Genomic DNA, 20,500 nt, shown 5'->3' with positions numbered 1-20,500 from the left:
TAATTATGTGGCATGTAATTATGTGACACAGTGTTATTATGTGGAGTGTATGTTGCATTAAATAGAGTGCAATTATGTGACGTGTAATTATGTGCTACTGAGTGGTATTATGTGGAGTGTATTTATGTTGCATTGACTAGAGTGTAATTTTGCCTTGTGATTAAACTGGATCACAGTAACACTTGCCTTTTAAAGTTCTCATCTTAAAGAACAGTGTAATTTAGTGACGTGTAATTATGTGGTAATGAGTCGTTTTATGTTGAGTGAAGTTATGTTGCATTGAGTAGAGTGTAAATATGTGGGGTGTAATTATGTGGCACTGAGTGGTATTATGTGGAGTGTATTTATGTTGCATTGAATAGAGTGTAATTGTGGCATGTAATTATGTGGCACTGAGCTGTATGTGGGGTTTATTTATGTTGCATTGAGTAGAGTGTAATCATGTGGCGTGTAATTGTGTGGTACTGAGTGGTATGTGGAGTGTGTTTATGTTGCATTGAGTATAGTGTAATTACATGGCGTGTAACTATGTTGCACTGAGTGGTATTTTGTGGAGTGAATGTTGCATTGAGTAGAGTGTAAATATGTGGCATGTAATTATGTGGCACAGTGGTATTAGGTGGAGTGTATTTATGGTGCATTGACTAGAGTGTAATTATGTGGCATGTAATTATGTGGCACTGAGTGCTATTATGTGGAGTGTATTTATGTTTCATTGAATAGAGTGTAATTATGTGGCGTGCAATTATGTGGCACAATGCTATTATATGAAATGTATTTATGTTGCATTGAATAGAGTGTCATTATGTGGCGTGTAATTTTGTGGCACTGAGTGGTATTATGTGGAGTGTATTTGTGTTGCATTGAGTGAAGTGTAAATATGTGGCTTCTAATTATGTGGCACAGTGTTATTATGTGGAGTGTATTTATTTAGGTTGCATTGAATAGAATGTAATTATGTGATGTGTAATTATGTGGTACTGAGTGGTATTATGTGGAGTGTATTTATGTTGCATTGAGTAGGGTGTAATTATGTGGTGTTTAATTATGTGGCACTGAGTGGTATTATATGGAGTGTATTTATATTGCATTGAGTAGAGTGTAATTATGTGGCATGTTATTATGTGGAACTGAGTGGTATTATGTGGGGTGTATGTGGCATTGAGTAGAGTTTAATTATGTGGTGTGTAATTATGTGGTACTGAGTGGTATGTGGAGTGTATTTATGCTGCATTGAATACAATGTAATTATGTGGTACTGAGTGGTATTATGTTGAGTGTTATGTTGCATTGAGTAGTGTGTAATTATGTGGCATGTAATAATGTGGCACTGAGTGGTATTATTTGGAGTGTATGTTACATTGAGTGCAGTGTAATTAGGTAGCATATCATTATGTGGCACTGAGTGGTATTATGTGGAATGTATTTATGTTGCTTTGAGTAGAGCGTAATTATGTGGCGTCTAATTATGTGGTACTAAATGGTATCATGTGGAGTGTGTTTATATTGCATTGAGTACAGTGTAATTATGTGGCTTGTAATTGTGTGGCACTGAGTTGTATGTGGGGTGTATTTATGTTGCATTGAGTAGAGTGTAATTATGTGGCGTGTAACTATGTCACACTGAGTGGTATTATGTGGAGTGCATTTATGTTGCATTGAGTAGAGTGTAATTATGTGGTGTGTAATTCTGTGGCACAGTGTGATTATGTGGATTTATTTATGTTGCATTAAATAGAGTGCAATTATGTGACATGTAATTATGTGCTACTGATTGGTATTATGTGGAGTGTATTTATGTTGCATTGAGTAGAGTGTAATTATGTGGTGTGTAATTATGTGGCACCGAGTGGTATTATGTGGAGTGGGTTTATGTTGCATTGACTAGAGTGTAATTGTGCCTTGTGATTATGTGGTACTGAGTGGTATCATGCGTTAAGTCCCTGAGTTGAAGTAAGGGTTAAAGGCGGGCGAGGGCTGCTAACACTAAAAATAACACAGGTCAAGCACAAGCAACCCCGCTTCACCACATCATACCGGAATTGCACACTGAGCTACAAAGTTTATTGACTCAATTGTGGCAGACATTTTACATCAGCACAAAACGACTATGGTAAAAGAAAAATGTAAGTTGTCATTTTCTTCCCTAAGTGGCATCTCCCACCTTACGAGACTCTTTCAACACCATTAGGAAGAAGATGTCACCACGTTACTGAGTCTAATTAAACTACACTCCACGTAATACCACTCAGTGCAACGTAATAACACAGTGATACTTGCCTTTTAAAGTTCTCATCTTAAAGAAAACAGAACATGAATTCCTCCAATCTTTAGTCGCTCTACTACTCTTTACTATCACTACGAGTCAGACGCATTTCTTGCAATGCATGTATATGCAACTGAAGGCTAGGCCGAGATGAATTTACAAAGCAAGTGTATGTAACCTAACTTAATTGGCCTCTGACATAGGTTTGAAACACACATGGCTTCTTAGCCGCCCTCCCGGACAGGTTACCAGTTGCCTTTATGTGCACTTTAAAAACTGTTTAATGTGCCAGCTGGGCCGGACTCTAGCAGGCTATATTTTCCTTAGGAACTATTTTGTTGGACTGCAAACCGCTCTTAAACAGTATGATTTTTTGAATTTACGTGCAGGCTTCAGCCCCCAACAAGTTTTCATTAAATAGTTACAAAACGTCACTGAATGTCGAAGATACCCTTTAAAGAAGGATCACAGTTATATCATCCACCAATATGTTTTGGTAAGTGCCCAAAGACAGCACTAGAACACGTTGCCGGCGATTGAACAAAAGGGACATAAGGAAGAGAAGGCAGAACTGAAGTTGTAAAAGGAGCTAGCAGATCGAATCCCAGCATCTCTGGGTAGATTCCTGTAGCCCTGAAAGTAACCTGAGACTAGAATGCAGCCTACCCTCCATCTGGCACACCGAGCGCCGCCGCTGCTAATTAAAAACAGATGGCACGCGGCCAAGCTGCTGCTCGGTCCCGAGCTCCCTAGCCAGGGGAAAGAGACGGCGGGACATGCACCTGCCTTTGGCCAATTGCATGCTATCTTTCTAAGAAAGACACATGCAAAGGCCAATACCGGATGATGAGAGAAACAGAACACGCACAAGCGTGTGTTCAGAGTTTAAAGCCCTTACTGAAAGCCCCGCAGGGCAGCGCATGCGTGCTCGCTCAGGCGAGACCTAAAAATGGCACACTACTCAACACCAAACCAACCATTAATGTCAACCTCTTCAAGTTTACACTCTCTGATAGTATGGAAGGCAGCAAACAAAAACATATCTTTCATTTTTTAGTTTTGTTACTCCACTTCTGAATGGCTAGTATGTATTAACCCTTTCATACACTTTTATAAAGACGTCAAATATGGTTGTGTATTTATGCATATTTGCAACTGTGTCACAATCAACGTGACAAATTCGCGAAAAAAATAGGAGACCAAAAAAATATTTAACATGTTAGTTTTATGACTCTAAAACTACAGTGCACTTTATTAGCAACCCCTCATTAGGAAATTAAACCCTTATAAAGCAAAAATCGGTCTAAACACCTCTAATTTCTAAAAACACACACCTCTCTCTTTAACACCCTTCCCCCAATACACTCTTAGCGCAGTCTCCAGTGCAACCCACTAGAACAAGTAGTTCACAAGTTCACAGCACATTCTAGAAGGACCATACTAGTTACAAAATGAGCTGCAGCTGATGTGGTTTACTGTACACAATAAAAAACGTATCCAAGTCTGCTTTACACTTTTTTTATCTTTACCAGAACCAATCATAGATCTATTTACTTATCCTTTCAAGACACTACCTAATTTTATTCACCGGCATATTCACAGCATCCAATCAACTATGGTTTTGTTTTTAAAGCTGGAGCACACCTCCATTATAACTGCCTTTCATTTTCCAAACTGTCCTATGCAGCTCTAGTTTTAGCCTTCCCTGATAAACCCACATCACACCCCACCTCAGGAATCTCCACTGACTCCACATACAGATCATATGCCAATTCAAGATGCTGACCCACGCACACAAGGCTCTACACAACCAATGACTCGCCTACAATAACCACTGTCTGAACTTCCACCAACCATCGAGAAGACTCCACTCCACCTCCCTTTCACTTGCCCATATTCCCCGCCTCTACCGAAGCAGAAGTGGAGGACACTCATTCTCCCACATCACAGCAAAGACCTAGAACAGACCATCCCCTCACTTCTGGAATTCTGCATTGCCGTCAAGATCTGACTGCTCGAATGAGCCTCCGGGCCCACAAGCACCTGGATACCCTATCGGGTGATTCACTGTGCTTTATAAATCCTGGTTGATTGATTAATCTTTCTCCTGTCTGCTACTGCTGCTTCACTTCAAAATGGTTAGCGTGTGGATTGTGGGCCACAGCTATGTCTTTTGGGCCAGAGAGTCTGCTAGAAAGAGTGGTAGTGACAGGGACTTGTTTTTGGCTATTGTGGACATTACTTTGATTGGTCATAGAGGGTTGAAGTGGGCACAATTGCTGCCTTTGGTTAAAAGCATTGTGGATTCCCAACCCCCTGACCTCATGATTGTGCACTGGAATGGAATGGAATGGAAGGGCATTTATAGAGAGCATTGCTACCCAGAGGCGTCCCAGCGCTAGTAACTGACACGGGAGGACAGAAGGGCTAAGGGAACAGCATGGTCTTTAATTGCTTCCGGAAAGCCAGGTGATTAGAGACTGTGCGCAGGTGTAGAGGTAGGGAGTTCAAGAGTTTAGAGGCATTGTAGGAAAATAGCCTACCGCCACTTCTAGATCTCTTGATCCTGGGGATCTCTGCTATGTACAGATCGTCTGATCGAAAATTCCTATTGGCTTTATATGGACATACCATGGTGGAGTTAATGGGTCTGCCAAGTCCCTGCATTGACTTATGTACTAGGCACAAAGCCTTCAATCTAATACGTTCCTGAACCGGGAGCCAGTGGAGGGAGCGGAGAGCGGGTTTTGCTGATAGTCTATTGGTGGCTCCTGTCAGAAGTCTGGCGGCGCTGTTCTGCACTGATTGGAGTTACGTGACTGCTGAGATGGGGCACCCAAGTACAGAGCATTCCCATAGTCCAATCTCGAGAGAATAAGTGATTGGACCAATACTCTCCTAGCCTCAAAGGGGAGGAGAGGCAGGACCTTTCAGGCCATTCTAAGTAGACCATAGCAGAGGGCTGCCGTTTTCCTAGCCTGTGTCCTAAGACTCAGGTCCTGGTCCAACCACCGAGGCTCTTAATTTCTGCTTTCGGGACCGGGGCTGGACCCATGCTAGGGCGCCACATAGAGCTCGGGTTGAAACTGAGAGTATTGCCCAGTATCATGATCTCAGTTTTTCCTGCGTTCAGCTTAAGCTGGGAGGCGTCCATCCAGCTTGAGAGGTCTTTTAGACAGGTAAAAAGGGTATGGGTTTTTAGGTCTGCTTGATTTAGCCTCACCACCAATTGTGTGTCGTCAGCGTAGGTAATCATCCAGATTCCATGGGGGGCTACTATGGCTGCTAGAGGGGACACATAGACATTGAAAAGAGTCGGGCTGAGTGATGAGCCCTGTGGCACACCACTCAGCATGTGGGTGGGCTTGGATACAATGTTTTCTTCAAAGATCTGAAAGGTTCTACCCTCCAGGAAGGAGGATAGCCAGTGAAGCGCCGTGCCATCCACTCCCATGCTCCTGAGCCGCCGGATCAGAATCGAATGATTCACCGTATCGAATGCGGCGCTCAGGTCTAGGAGTAGAATGGCCGCCTGAGTCAAGAAGTTTCCTACTTTCCTCTACTACTGCCAGTAATGCGGGTTTGTTTTTTCAGCGGGGTCGGAACCCGGTTTGAGAAGAGTGGAGCAGGTTGTGGGTTTCAAGAAACTGCAAGAGGGTCAGGTTGACATGTTTCTCTGCCACCTTGCTTATAGCTGGCAGAAGAGATATGGGGCGGTAGTTGCCCAAATCTGCAGGGTCCAGATAGGGCTTTTTAAGTAGGGCTTTCACCCTCGCCCCTTTTCACTGTGGTGGTAATGACCTAGGCACACTGACTGGGGTAGGACTGGAAATCCTAATGAAGGATACCTTTGCACTATTAATTACACTTTTCCCTCACATTGTCTTGGTGTACTCCAGCAAATGCCAAAGACAGAAATGGAAGTGGTCTAATCAATTGTGCCAACAGATTGACAGAGCCAGGAAACATGTTAATAAAACTGTTTTTGCATTCCTCAGAGACCATAACATGGGCTCTATCTACCACTACAACCTGCATTTCGACATGCATGGAATCTATAGAAGTAATAGAGTTCACTTCACAGACGAAGGCAACAGGGTGTTTCTCAGCAACCTGAAACCCTTCAATGGGTCTTATGTGTAGCTGTCATAAACAAACAATAAATACAAAGGCTCTTCTCAGAGCCACCCTATTGCCCAAAATGTTGTTCATTTACTTTATAGATATATATTTTTTTAATTTAAAATATTTTGGATGAAGTCACGATATTCGTGAATACGTCACAAATTCTCAAACCAAAAGCAGACATTCAATAGCCACCAGCGCATTCAAAATTCATAACTAAATAAGTGTGTCTGTGAGTGCATGTATGAGAGTTTGAGTGGGTCTCTCAGTGGGTGCATAACTTTCTCAGAAGCTCTGTCACGGTGTGTGAGAATTACATTGGGTCTATGAGACTATATGTGAGTGTCTGAGTGCATATCTGAGTGAATGTATGAGTCTCTGAGTGGGTTCATGATGAGTGTGTCAGGGGGTCTGTGAATCGATGTGCAAGTTTCTGAGTGGGTTTGTGAGTGGGTGCATGAGTCTCTGAGTAGGTCTGTGAGTGGGTGCATCATTGTCTTAGTGGGTCTCTTAGGGGGTGCATCATTGTATGGGTGGGTTTGTGAATGGGTGCATATGTTTGAGTGGGTCTGTGAGTAGATGCATGAATCACTGAGTGGGTATGTCAGTGGGTGCATGAGTGTGTGAGTGAGTGTGTGAGTGGGTATCTGAGTGGGCTCATGAGTCTCTCAGAGGGTATGTGAGTGGGTGCTTGAGTCTCTGAGTGGGTCTGTTACTGGGTGCATGAGTATCTGACTGCGACTGGGTGCATGAGTCTCTTAGTGGGTCTGTGAGTGGAGACATGAGTCGGTGAGGGGGTCTGTAAGTGAGTGTGTGGGACTGATTTGGACTGTGAGTGGGTTCATTAGTGTTTCAGTGGATCTGTGAGTGGATGCATGAGTCTTTGAATGCATCTGTGAGTGAGTGTGTGGGACTCTGAGTGAGTATATGAGTCTCTGAGTGGGTATATGAGTATCTCAGTGGCTCTTTGAATGGGTGTGCAAGTTTTTAGTGGGCTTGTGAGTGGGTGCATGAGTCTCTGAGTTGGTCTGTGAATGGGTTCATGGATGACTAAGTGGATCTGTTACTGGGTGCATGGGTCCCTGAGAGGGTCTCTGAGTGGATGTGTCATTTTCTGAGTGGGTCTGTGAGAGAGTCATGAGCCTCTGAGTGAGTGCATGAGCCTCTGAGCAGATATGGGAGTAGGTGTGTGAGTCTTTGAGTGGGAATGTGAGTCAGTGTGTGAGTATGTGAGTGGGTCTGTGAGTGGGTGCATGAGTTTCTGAGTGGGTCTGTGAGTGGGTGCATAAGTCTCTGAGTGGGCCTACGAGTGGGCACATGAGTTTTTGAGTGCATCTGTGAGTGGGTACATGAGTGGGTCTGTGAATAGGTACATAAGTGTATAAGTGTATCAGTGGGTCTGTGAGTAAGCACATGAGTCTCTGAGTGGGTCTGTAAGTGGATGTGTGAGTCTCTGAGTGGGACCATGAGTGGGTCTAAATCTCTGGGTGGCTGAGTGAGTAGATGCATGAATCTCTTAGTGGGTCTGTGAGTGGGTGCATGAGTTTCTGAGTGGGTCTGTAAGTGGGTGTATAAGTCTTAGTGGGCCTGTGAGTGGGTGCATGAGTCTCTGAGAGGGACCATGAGTGGGTGTCAGTCTCTGAGTGGTTGTGTGAGTGGGTGCATAGGTCTCAGAGTGGGTCTGTGAGTGGGTGCATGGGTCTCTGAGTGGGTGTATGAGTTACTCAGTGGGTCTTGAGTGGCTGTATGAGAGGGTGCATGAGTCTCTGAGTTGGTTTGTGAGTGGGTGCATGGGTCTCCGAGTTTGACTGTGAGGGGGTGTATGAGTTTCTCATTGGGTCTATCAGTGGGTCCCTGAGTCTCTGAGTGGGACTGTGAGTGGGTGTGTGAGTCTCTGAGTGCGTCTGTGAGTAGTTGAATAAGCCTCTGAGTGGGTCCTTTGAATGGGTACATGAGTCTTTGAGTGCAAATGTGAGTGGGTGTGTGAGTGAGTGTCTGAGTGGGTCTGTGAGTAGGTGCATAAGGGTATCAGTGGGCTGTGAGTGGGTGCATGAGTCTATGGATGGGTCTGTGAGTGGGTGCCTGAGTCTGTGAGTGGGTTTGTAAGAGGTTACATGAGTCTCTGAGCAGCTCTGTGAGTGAGTATAAGTGTATCAGTGGGTCTGTGAGTGGGTGCATGAGTCTGTAAGTGTCTGTGAGTGGGTGAATTATTCTATGAGTTGGTCTGTGAGTGGGTGCATGAGTGTCTGAGTAGATCCGTAAGTTGGTGTATCAGTCTCTGAGTGGGTGTATGTGATGCATTAGTCTATGAGTGTGTCTATGAGAGGGGACGTGAGTCTCTGAGTGTATCTCTGAGTGGGTGTGTGCATGAGTAGATCTGTAAGTGGGTACATGAGTCTGAGGGTGTCTGTGAGTGGGTGCATGAGTGTCTGAGTGGGTGGGTGAGTAGGTACATGAGTTGCAGAGAGGGTCTGTGAGTGGATGAGTGAGTATCTGAGTGGATCTCTGGGTGGGTGCATGAGTCTCTGAATGGGTCTGTGAGTAGATGCATAAGTCTTAGAGCGGGTCTGTGAGTATGTGCATGAGTCTCTGAGTGGGACTGTTGGTGGCTGCATGAGTCTCTGAGTTGGTGTGTGAGTTTCTGAGTGTGTCTATAAGTAGGTGTATGAGTATCTGAGGGGATCTCTGAGTGGGTGTGTGAGTCTCTGAGTAGGTTGTGAGTGGATGCATAAGTCTCAGAGTGGGTCTATGAGTGATTGCAATAGTCTGTGAGTCAGTGTATAAGTCTGTGAGTGGGTGTCTGAGTATGTGAGGGGATCGTGAGTGGTTGCATGAGTCTGTGAGTGGATTCATGAGTCTGTGAGTGGGTGCATGAGTCTGTGAGTGGGTGCATGAGTCTGTGAATGGATCTGTAAGTGGGTGCATCATTGTCTGAGTGGGGCTGTAAATGTATTTTTTTTTAATTCACCGATATTCGGGAATTTCCAGCAACATTACACGGGGTGCACTGATGATAGCAGGAAATTCGCAAATGTTGCCCGCGAAAAAAAACATTTTAGCGATATATTGTACACACCTGAGGTCCCTGAAAGATCCCTACGTTCCTCCCAGGGGGTCAGGAGACATCCAACCTGACCCTTATGCCAGGTTCTTCCATTTCATTTGGGCCCGGGGGACTGTTTGGATTAACTAAAATGGCAGCTGTAATTGTCCGCTCAGGTTGCAACCAGCCAATCACGGCATTACTCTTGGTGCACGCATACTTGATTTGTTGCAAATTTGCTGTGAATTATCCACGATCGCAGATATACAAATTTGATTTGAATTTACACCAAATAACAAAAAGCACAATCTGTCAACCAAAAGCTAGCTTCCTGCAGCAATTGTAATTTCATTCAGAGGTTCAGGATGCAGGCGTGTCTAAACAGTCTAAGGGAATTAACATGGGAAACACACTATTTTTTTACCCATCCCCTTTTTCTTGGCCCCTGCTTGACGGAATACTCCAAAAACTTTTCACGCACAAGACCCAATATGACACTTTTTTTATAAAATGTTGTGAAGAGTCGTCAAACGGCACCGGAGATGTAGGCAAGTCATAAACGCTATTTCTATGAAAATATGGTCCTAACGCCAGTAGGTAATATGTGTGTTCCTATAGTAAAGACCAAAATTTCCATAGGAAAAGTGTTTTTTGTTTTGCCAATAACTTTGGCGTCACATGACGAATCTTCACGAAATTTCCATAAAACATCCCCTTTCTAGTTCAGCTGCTGTGTTGAAAGTTTTGCGGTGATTCATCAAGCGGGAGCCAAGAAAAAAGGGGATCCCAAATTGCGTTTTCTCTATGTTATGTATATAGGGGTTTTTAATGTTTTGAACAGGACTATAGCCCAAACCGCTGAACAAACTTACACCAAATTGAATGAATGATTGAATACTTTATTGTTCAGTTAAATAAAACTTAAAATATAACACAATTAAATCACCATATAACACATCATGAATAAATGGCATTTTACAATAACATCTTGAAACAATTCAAAACCTTTATGATAGATTCAAAGCTTCAAGGTAGGAACAAGTTATAAGGGCACCAATCTACAGTTATTACATTTCATGGATCTATTCTTATTGCACGTATTTAGACCCATTGCCCCTAGGGTTTCCTATTTATGCTGTTGTTGATTAAGCCACATTTTGATCTGTGAAAATAGTCAATAAAGTGCAACGTGCCTTGATGGAAACCTTTGTCATACTGATACTAAATAATAATCATGGATAAAACCAACATATTTAGTGCTTTCAATCATGCTCCAAAGCTAATTAAAAGGGCACCTATCTACCATTTTTACATATCATAAGCCTTGTTGCCCTTGTTTAATGCCATTGCACATAGAGTATGCTACTGACACTGTTATTGGTTAGACACAATTTAGTTTGAGCAAGATAATTATTAAAGTGTGATGTGCCTTTGATGGAATCCTTTCTCATCCTAATACTATATATTAATCATAGTTAAAACCATCATATTTAATCATACATCAGAAAAAGCCCATTTTGCAAAATAAAAACAAACTCATTGTGGCTATACCTCATACAGTCTTCTTGTGCCCCTATCAACGGCCATTACAGCTCGCACTTTCCAAGTTTGCTCTCAGCAGTAGACATATATTTAAAAGAAATACCAGTAAATCTCAGGTCTTCTCCTTGAAGACAAGCTGTAACTGCTTGCAAACATGTGTGTATAATGTTATGGTTAAAATACTGTCTCAACAATCTCTTACGCTCTTCCATTAGGGCTGGGCAGCAGCAGACAATATGGCAAATGTCTTCCGTATAATAACTACAGAGACAGCATGAAATTTCTTTAGTCTACCTCTTCCAAGCTGGTGAATTAAAGTGAAATTGGAAGTTTCCAACCCGGAATCGCGGAAGCTTTAATTTTGGATTTAGTCCATTCAAGCCTCCCAGGTATTTAGAAATATTAAGGGACCACATGTAGCGATGACCATCCATGCATGGGTGCTATTTGCTAACAGCTCTCTATCCATCAAAGATGAAACCTTTTTGATTCTATTAAATGCAATTTGAGAAAGAGATAAAGCCCACAGTTTCTGTGCCTTAAAGGTGGATACAGCCAATTCAAAATATTCATGTGCTGAAGAATTTTTAGGATCACGCTTTGCCTCCCACACAATTGTACTAAGCCTAGATCTTGTATAACTTTTTCATTTAGAGCAAAATTTCAAATATGCTCCAAGGCTGCTTATATTCTGTCTCCTGAGGCCAAATTCGAAATGAATTTGGACTGCAGAAGCCTGTCGAGGGCAATTAAACAGGTGACGAAAAGTTCCTACCATCACGGTGTCTATGATATAGCTTTTCCTTTTATATCTCCACAGCAGTGGCATTACTAGACCATGTGGCGCACATGGCAGTCCCTTTGTTTGGGGCAGCATGTAAAAGCGGGGTTGCTGGCGATTCCCAAGGTGGCCGCAGCGGCAGGTGAGAGGGGGTTGCTGGCGACCCGCAGCAGCCGCAGATAAGAGCGGGGGAGGCCACCGCCCCAAAGACTTGTGACGCCCAGGTTGCCCCCCCTTGCTACGCCACTGCTCCACACCATACGTCAAAGATGGGGCATGTTTAGCAGCCATTACTTGCAGGAGTGGCTGAAGAGACAAGCCTTTTACAGAGTTCCGTAGTAAGGTAAACTCAACAACTAATGAATTATTCCTTCTTAAAATTGCAGCAAACTGATTCTTAAGTTAGCCTCTGGCATTAAAAATCGCCCCCAAATATCTGTACTCTAATACTGATTCCAGCGCTGGCCCTTCTATATAAAATGTTGGTGGAGAAGCTCTTTCCCTTGAAACAAGCATGGTTTTGGTTTTATTTAAGTTGACTTTTAACCCATGATCCGCAGCATACTGATCAGTTTTAATAATTAAGCAGTGAAGCCCCACCTTTGAATAACTAATCAAGGCAATGTCATCAGCGTACAGCAGAAGAGAGACTTTAAAACCAACCACAGTCGGAGAATGTGAATTAACACTGTTCAGAGCAGGGGTGACACTGGAAAGATATAAATTAAATAGAAGGTGGGCCAATTCACAGCTGTGTTTTAGACCATTCCTTGTAGGGTTTTTTTTGGGAAACTGTTGAACTGTTGCCCAGCCTAAGTCTTATCCAAGTGCCCGTATACAATAGTTGGATTGCTCAAAGGAGGAGAGGAGAAATTCCCCAGTTTGTCAACTTTGCCCATAGGATATTTCTCTGCACGAAATGCTGAGTGAAAGTCAACATAACACAAGTGGAGGTTTGCTGAGTGGAGCCTTGCTTGTTCGATTGTTAAAGCCAGCATCTGAATGTTAGTGGATAGAACAATTTCCTTTAGAAATCCTGTCTGGTGTCTCTGCACCAGGGACTTGGACTCCACCAAGGTCGTTAATTTGGTAAGGAGGCAATTTGCAAAAAACTTTGCCTCTCCATCCAGTAAGGCAATCAACCCATAATTAGAGGGTAGAGAGGTTTGACCAGCTTAATGTACTGGGGCCAGAATTGATCCCATCCAGCTATCAGGCATTTCTTGGTTATGGAGTATATAATTGAATAAAATAGCCAACTTAGCTGCCCAGAATTGCGCATTCTGTTTATAAAGCACCTGTGGAAGACCGTTATGGCCCAGGCCCCATCTCCATGACTCTTGCAGATGATTTTTTAACCTCATCTGATGAAAACATTTTGAGAGAAGCTACCCCATAACACTTTTGGATGCCAGCTTTTGGGGAAGCCTTAGTTGTGACCACACCCCCATACATTTCCTCTAAATGATGTCTATAGGAGGCTTCTGAAACAGTTGATGATGAAAGATGAGTCTTCCAGCTGTTAGTTTGGTTCCCTAATTTTCAAAATTATCTGACATCCTTACGCCTGGATGAAAGCAGGATTTTGCACCAATACTGATCTACTTCTGGTTTTGCTGTGATCCATACAGCTTTTTATATAGCATTCTTAGTTTTGGTAGGACCTCAGTCTGTACACTCGAATTTGAATTATTTGAATTATTTCTTATAGCATGATTCAGCCTCTTTCTTGCTGTTATTACTTGGGTAGATGTTTTCCTGGGCCGCAGTAATACTGAGGCTGTAGTGGTTCTTGCCTTATGGCAGACAACTTGACTTTACAATAAAAGCTTTGAAAATTGAGCCTTCTGATAGAAGGAATTAAAAGCTGTTTCACATAATTTTCCCATTGGAGTCTGGATTGATGTTCCATTTTGTTGATGCATGCTACCGACCACAGCAGTTTTTTTAATAGTTGGTCATTTTGGGATAACCAATGTCTAGCGGAACCTGTTAGTGCGAGGAAAATTTTAATTTTAGTCTAATCATTTGCAGTTGGTGATCACTTTCCAGCCAATTTCCCAATTCATAATTAATCACCATATGAAAGAGGAAGATACACTAAGGTGTAGTCTATGACAGATTTGGAATGCATTGAGTGGAATTTGATGCATTGAGTGAGCCGTTACCACCCGGTCGCTCAGGGCTCTCAGGCCCAGATGCTCCATATTGCTCGTAAATTGCTTCCCGCATGCATCTTTTCTCTGTTTAAATGATTGTATGCTGGAATATGCCATATCTGATCAATTGCTTCCGCTATTTGGTCCCTGGACACCACCTGGAGCAGGTTCAGATTAAAATCCCTGGCCATAAGAACGTGAGGCACTGGATTCATTGCAAATTGAATAGATCTAAAACTCAGTAAAGTTTCAATGGTTTCTTCCTTTCTTTCCTACTGTGGATGGATGTAAACATTAATAATCAACAAGGGGAGTGCACTTGGTAAGTAAGTTATAGTCCCAGACCTTTTCTGCTTGCAGATTAGGGTGGTCAATGTTGATCTCCTCTATTCTGAGTTAAGATCCACTGCTACATATCAGGCCAACCCTCCAGCGGCACAGCCCAATGTTTTTGTTTTAATCGCTGGCTTACTAAAGCGCAAGTGTGCTGGAAGATCTATCACGTCTTGGGCCCACGTTTCTTGCAAAATCACCATATGAAATGTTTTAATACATTTTAAAAAGTCCTTGTCATCAATCATTCCTCTATGTCCCAAGCACAAAACAATAGAGACTCCTGTGATTGGCTAAGAGCCAGGTGAATATTCTGTCACTTATACTACTGATATTGTAAGTGGACTGCTCTCTTCCCTGCACAGCTCCACCTGGTAGCTGCTTCCCACATAGCTGCTGACCCTCTGGTCAGTGTTTCAATGCCCTCCTCCACCCGCCTTTGCCTCATCCCTGGTGGTTCAGTGAGTAGCTTCTCTGCTCTACTCTTCCCCTCTATCTCTCTGCCTTCTGGCTTTCTTTTCTTTTCTTTCTCTTGCTTGCTTTTTTTTCACTTTCTCCTCTCTCCTTTTTGCACCTTTTCCTGTGTCCCTGCTCGTCCCCAGTGGCCCTGCCCCCCTCCAGCACCGCTTCCCGCTTTCCCACCTCCCAGCTGTCCTCACATTACTCATGGCGCTCGCTGCACTGCCACGCCGCTTGCACGCCAAAGGCAAGCTCTTCTGAGCCTGTTTATGCCTGGACTGCAACTAGCGCCACTGACCCTGGTTCTTGGACCATCCACCGATATGACACCAGCACCATCCACACACTCAAGTCTGGACAATACACCGCCTGCTGCCAGACATTTCCGATGAACACCCAAGGCCCATTTTCCTGCCGGAACTGCAGCTGCACCTTTGCCTGCCACCGCGTACCAGCCACACCCACTGCACAACTGACGAACATCGAACCCGAGCATCTCAACTGTATCCTGCTCAACACATGCTACCTCCACAAACACGCCGTGGAGAGCTGGGACCTGCTCGACTCCGTCGACCCCGACATCGCCTTCAAGACAGAAACCTGGATGAACATGTGTAACACTGTGTGGGTCAAACTGATTTATGCATCTACTCCCAAAGTCGAGGAGTACCACAGTTTGTAGTAGGTGCACATCGCAATGTATCCCTCATTCATAGGTAGCTTATATCAGAAGTGCACCTGCACTAATCCTACTCTCCTACGGCAGTCTATGATTGCCAAAGGTAAAGGTAAAGGTGCAAAGCAAGCTATGGAGAAATATGTCCCTGACCAGCAGTGTATTGCGGCACTTCACTGCTCACAAAAACCAGAAGAACGGGGCCACACAATTTCATTCCAACCTCTAATTATGAATAGGGATTTAACTGATTACCCTTCCATGCATTGCCCCTTCAAGTACTGTACGAGGAAATGAGCCCCAGATGCCTAGATGCCATTGGATCTTGCCCTTTGCCCCAGTCGCCATTATGCATTGAGACCCTTGAACTTACCTTCCATCCAGCAGGAGCAGTGGGGTGTTCTCGATGTTGATTTTATGTTGTTGTGCTTTTGTAACTTCAAGAACATTTGGGCAGCTCCTCCACTAGGACGGAGGAGCATCACCCCACTGCTTTCTCGCAGCGCGAGAATCAGAAACATAAAATGGTAAAACTACCATTTAATGTTCTTGCTTCTCGCACTGCAAGAAAGCAGAAGTGTTTGGTTGCAGGCGGGTGGGTGGGGCTTTTCTACGAGCAGGGCTGGGCAGGGGAGGAGGGGTGTGCCCACTCCTTAGTGAGCATGACTGGTTTGGTGCCCTCTGGGGCCACCCAAACCAGTCATGCGCATTCTGGCCTTTCTCCATGCCGGCTGCAATGTAGCCTACATGGAGAAAATGGCCTCCCCATAGGCGCCTGGCTGGGCGACGTCCCCGCCAATCACAACACTGCCATTGCAGCGTTGTGATTGGCTTAGGTGAGGGGAGGGAGGCTGCCTGATTCCTGTTCCTGCTGGAGGCAGGAGAGGAGAGCAGAAGCAGGAGCCCGAGCCATGAAAATGCGGGACCCGCGGACAGGTACGTTTTTTAAAATTATTTATTAATTATTAAGTTTACCTCCCCCTTCCCACGTACCCCCGCCCGCAATTAATGCCGGCCACAAGTGCATTCGGGGTGTCTTGTTTTGGAGCCTGAAATGTCATTTCGTTCAGAACCAAGTACAGATGATGTTGCAGTACTACTGCTTTGACTGGAGGGGAAAAAGGACAGAAGATTTGTGTAATGTATTATCTCATTAACAATACATTTGTGAGGAGTTGAATTAGGTCTGCTACCTTGAGGGTTGCCATCATTAACTTTTTACACAATACACACAAATACACACACACACGCAACGTAACTAATGTATGAACTAACAAAAATATCAATACCCATAAGCAGATTATATTACATTTACTGCAGTTCTCCCTACGTAGTATTTGGCATTAATACTCACCGATGACTCTAAGCGCGGTTCCGTTCCCTTTCCCATTCAGTGTGGGTGGTGGTATAATGGTCTTTATTGAGCAGATGTAGGTGCCAGCGTCACTGACCTGAAGGTCTGAGATCACCAGGAGGGACGTACGGTTTCCAGGCTGGGAAACAAAAGCTTTCTCTTTTTCGTCTGCTCTTCTCGAGTCACTGTTGACCGCGGTGGCAGTCCACGTGTGTATGTGCGTGTCCCTGCGATAGAGATCCCACTGTGAGGAGAAGGTGTCAATGTTTCGTCCCTGGCACGTGCAGATCAGAACCGCCGAGTCTCCCTTTATTCCAGTGAGGGCAGCAGGCTGGCTCACACGGATGGCGCTCTGAGACCCTGCTGGACAGAAGGCAGAACATTAGCTGCATGTCACATCATAGTGCAACTTGAAAGTCATCCGTCCTCCCTCACACCTCCTACAATTCATAAAATATCTGAATACTCATCTCCCCGGAGAGCACCGCCTCTGCACCACAGGAGCCCCCTCTTGCAGACACTCTGCCTCAGAGTTTGCTATCACGAACCGTATCCCTTCTCTTCCTCCACTAGTCACGGATTCAGAGCTATCTCGCTGGGTTTTCAGCAGACCAACACCCATATATGCCACATTAAAGCATTCAAGCTTTGCGGCATTGTCATACTCTGAGAATACTAATGTGTTAAATACAGAGAAACGCACTAAGAACCCAGTGGGACATCCACGCACTTTAGGTCAAAGATCTCACAAACACTTAGCTCAACGCTGCTGAGTTTGGCAACCTCAACCTCAGAAATAGATGTTTTTGAGACAGGGCTGAGAAATAACGTTGGCTTATTGCCATGCTAACTGGTACATACCTGCCAATATACACTTACCTACAATAAGGTACATAAAATGAAACATGAACCTTGGCTGCTATAGTGATATGAACAGGAAAGTACGCCATTTTAAGATTCTTACACGTTAAGACATATTTGACCTTCATATAGTCCTCCCCAAGAACTGCTAATAGTAAATGGATCTAATGCCACGTGAAGATAACACACACATTTTAGTGTCAATATGATATTTTAAACAAAAATAAGCCAAAATTCAATAGCCTTGTATGACAAAGTAAGTGGACCCTGTTATTCCGAATCATATGAAACCCTCTTTTGTAGCAATAACTTGAGGGAAATGTTTCCTGTAGGAAATTACAAGTGTCTCAACTCCACCAGGAGGATTTGTAGCCAACTTCTTTCTACAGCCAGTGATGCTTGATGACATTCAGTTATTTTGCTGCCCTTCACTCAGCCACCCAGTGCCTCACTGGAGTAATCCACAAAATCAACCCCTCGACATGCCAAAAAACCCAAAAACAAAGCATCCGATACTTCTGCTGGTGTCTTGGGGTTGATTCACACTTGTAATGGATATTGGCTGGTGGGGTTGGTGGCACCTCTGTATTTGTCCTGGCTACCTGTTGGACATGGCCCTTTCTGCAGAGACATCCCAAAATGTTTTGCCTTCACCCTCCTGCTTTCTGAACCAGTTCAGTTTGGTTTTTAGGACTCTGTGCACTTTACCGCTGCTAATGAGTGCTAAAGTACTTGTTCTCTCTCCTTTAAAAATAGTAACATTGGCTTACACCAAGTTGTCATATTTAATTTACTTGTAAGCCTCTAATAAAGTGGTAACACATGTACCCAGGGCTAGTAAATCCAATGCTACTAGTGGTCCTGCAGACTTCATTGTGCCATCCACTTAATTAGCCTTTTAAACATGTCTCAGGCCTGCAATTGCAGCCTGTGAGTGCAGTTTAGAACTGCCATTTTGACCTGGCAAAATACATTTTGCAGGGCCTAAACATTTCTTTTTTGCACACAAGTCACCCTAGAGAAGGCTCTAAGTAGCCCATAGAGCAGGGTGCACTGTATTAAAAAAAGTTGGACATGTACTTATAACGTTTACATGTCCTGGTAGTGATAAACTCTTAAATCTGTTTTGCACTGCTGCAAGGTCTGCCTCCGCCAATTAATCACATGGTACTTGTATAGCGCAGTGTTGGAGGGAGGACCACCGGGGAGTCGGGGGGACTGCTCCGGCCACCTTCCTTCCGCAAAGTTATAGCCGAGCGCCGCTGAGAAGCCTCCGAGGAGAGGTCCTTCTCCTGAGATCGTACTAGGCCCAGTAACACCACCACACAGGACTCTGTATCAGTTGCTTATCTTGGTTCTTTATCAAAGGTAGCACATTCAATATTTACAGTGGGATCGAGTGATCCAAGAAGAGTCTCAATGTCTTTAGGGGGGTAGGGTAGCGGGTCAGTCTCAGTACCAGCCAGGTACGGGGAGGCTTTGCGCCAGACCTTGCGTGCTGGCCTCAAAGTAGCTCGGACGTAGAGAGCCGCGACGGCGTCTGCAGGTCTCGGGTGGTAGTTCCGCTTGGGTCGAGCCGCGACACAGTCAGCAGGGCTCCGGTGGTAGGTCCGCTTCGGTCGAGCCGCGACGAGGTCAGCTGGGCTCTGATGGCAAGTTCAACAAGGTCGGGCCGCGACGGCGTCAGCAGGGCCCCAAAGGTTCGTGAAGGTCTTTAAGCACGGTGGAGCCGCGACGTCGTCAGCAGGGCTCAGGGGGTAGTTTCAGGATGAGTCTTTCTCCGTAGGGTCATCCGCGATCCGATCAGCAGGGCTCTCGACTCCGGGATACAACTGTTGTCTTGTTGCCGGGTCGCCCCAGATATAGGACTGGAGCCCTTTGATGTCCGGACCCTTGCGCCCGGGGTGGCGGAGAGGCCGGGTAGGGAGCGGCCAGACGCCCAGCAGGAGAGGCGCCAGGCCCCAGAGAGCTGTGGGGCGATCGCACCTAGGTGTGGAAGGACGGTTGGGGGTCCCATCGATACTGCCCTCCGCCGGGAGTGGGAAGGGTTCACGTGGTATCCGCCGGGCCAGGGGTTGGCGCCTCGATGTCGGGCCTCGCTGGGACCGAGGCCGGGTGGAGCGGGGTCAAGTAGGTGGTCACGTGGAGTGACGTATAATCCAAACTGGAGGAGCCCTGAGGTGCATGGGACCTCGTGCGGCTTAGCGAGGGGGAACAGGACCACGCCACGAGGCCGGCTCCAACATGCGTCCCCCCCAGCTGAAGGCAGGGAGAGTCACCCATCTCCTTGGGGGTTCTCCTCGCCGAGGCGGAAGAATCTGGACAGGCCGTCAGCATTGGCGTGGTCGTTGCCGGGCCGGTGCTCCACGGTGAAGTCCATCCCTTGCAGCGAGATGGACCATCGCAACAGCGTGGGGTTCTCGCCCCGCATTTGCATTAGCCACCGCAAGGGCCGGTGGTCAGTTTGGACTCTGAAGTGGGTGCCGAAAAGGTAGGGCCGGAGCTTCTTGAGAGCCCATACCACAGCGAAGGCTTCCCGCTCGATGGTGCTCCACCTCTGTTCTCGTGGCAGCAGTCGGCGGCTGATAAAGGCCACAGGTCGGTCGAGGCCCTCGGCGTCCGTCTGGGAGAGGACCGCCCCGACCCCGTACTCTGATGCATCGGTCTGCACCACAAATTCCTTGCTGTAGTCAGGGGGCCTGTAGCACAGGGGCAGCACACATGGCCGCCTTGAGGGCTTCAAAAGCGGTCTGACAGCGGGGCGTCCAGTGCACCGCCTTGGGCTGTTTCTTGGAAGTGAGCTCCGTAAGGGGCCCCACAATGCTGCCAAAATCTTTAATAAATCGCCGGTAGTAGCCTGTGAGGCCTAAGAAGGCACCGACAGCGGTTTGGGTTGCGGGG

At 45.5% G+C, this 20,500-nt stretch overlaps 1 protein-coding gene across 8 annotated transcripts in view; it reads right to left on the bottom strand.

Moving 5' to 3' along the window:
• Positions 1-20,500, bottom strand: part of LOC146855740 (uncharacterized) — a 160,143-nt gene that overhangs the window by 112,973 nt on the left and 26,670 nt on the right. For 5 of the 8 annotated variants that reach the window (XR_014981381.1, XM_085653649.1, XM_085653651.1 and 2 more), the window contains exon 2: positions 16,739-17,101. Coding sequence is in view for 6 of the 8 variants with exons in the window: in XM_085653649.1 (XP_085509775.1) it covers positions 16,739-17,101 (363 nt within the window). In the remaining 2 variants the exon portion in view is untranslated. The remainder of the gene's footprint in view (positions 1-16,738; positions 17,102-20,500) is intronic. The other 3 variants (XR_014981382.1, XM_085653650.1, XM_085653653.1) reach the window with 1 other exon arrangement.

This window comes from Triturus cristatus, chromosome 4_1 (assembly GCF_964204655.1).
Source record: "Triturus cristatus chromosome 4_1, aTriCri1.1, whole genome shotgun sequence".
Classification (NCBI taxonomy): Eukaryota; Metazoa; Chordata; class Amphibia; order Caudata; family Salamandridae; genus Triturus; species Triturus cristatus.
The sequence above is the reverse complement of the archived record's forward strand: the minus strand, read 5'-3'. Positions and strand labels throughout refer to the sequence as shown.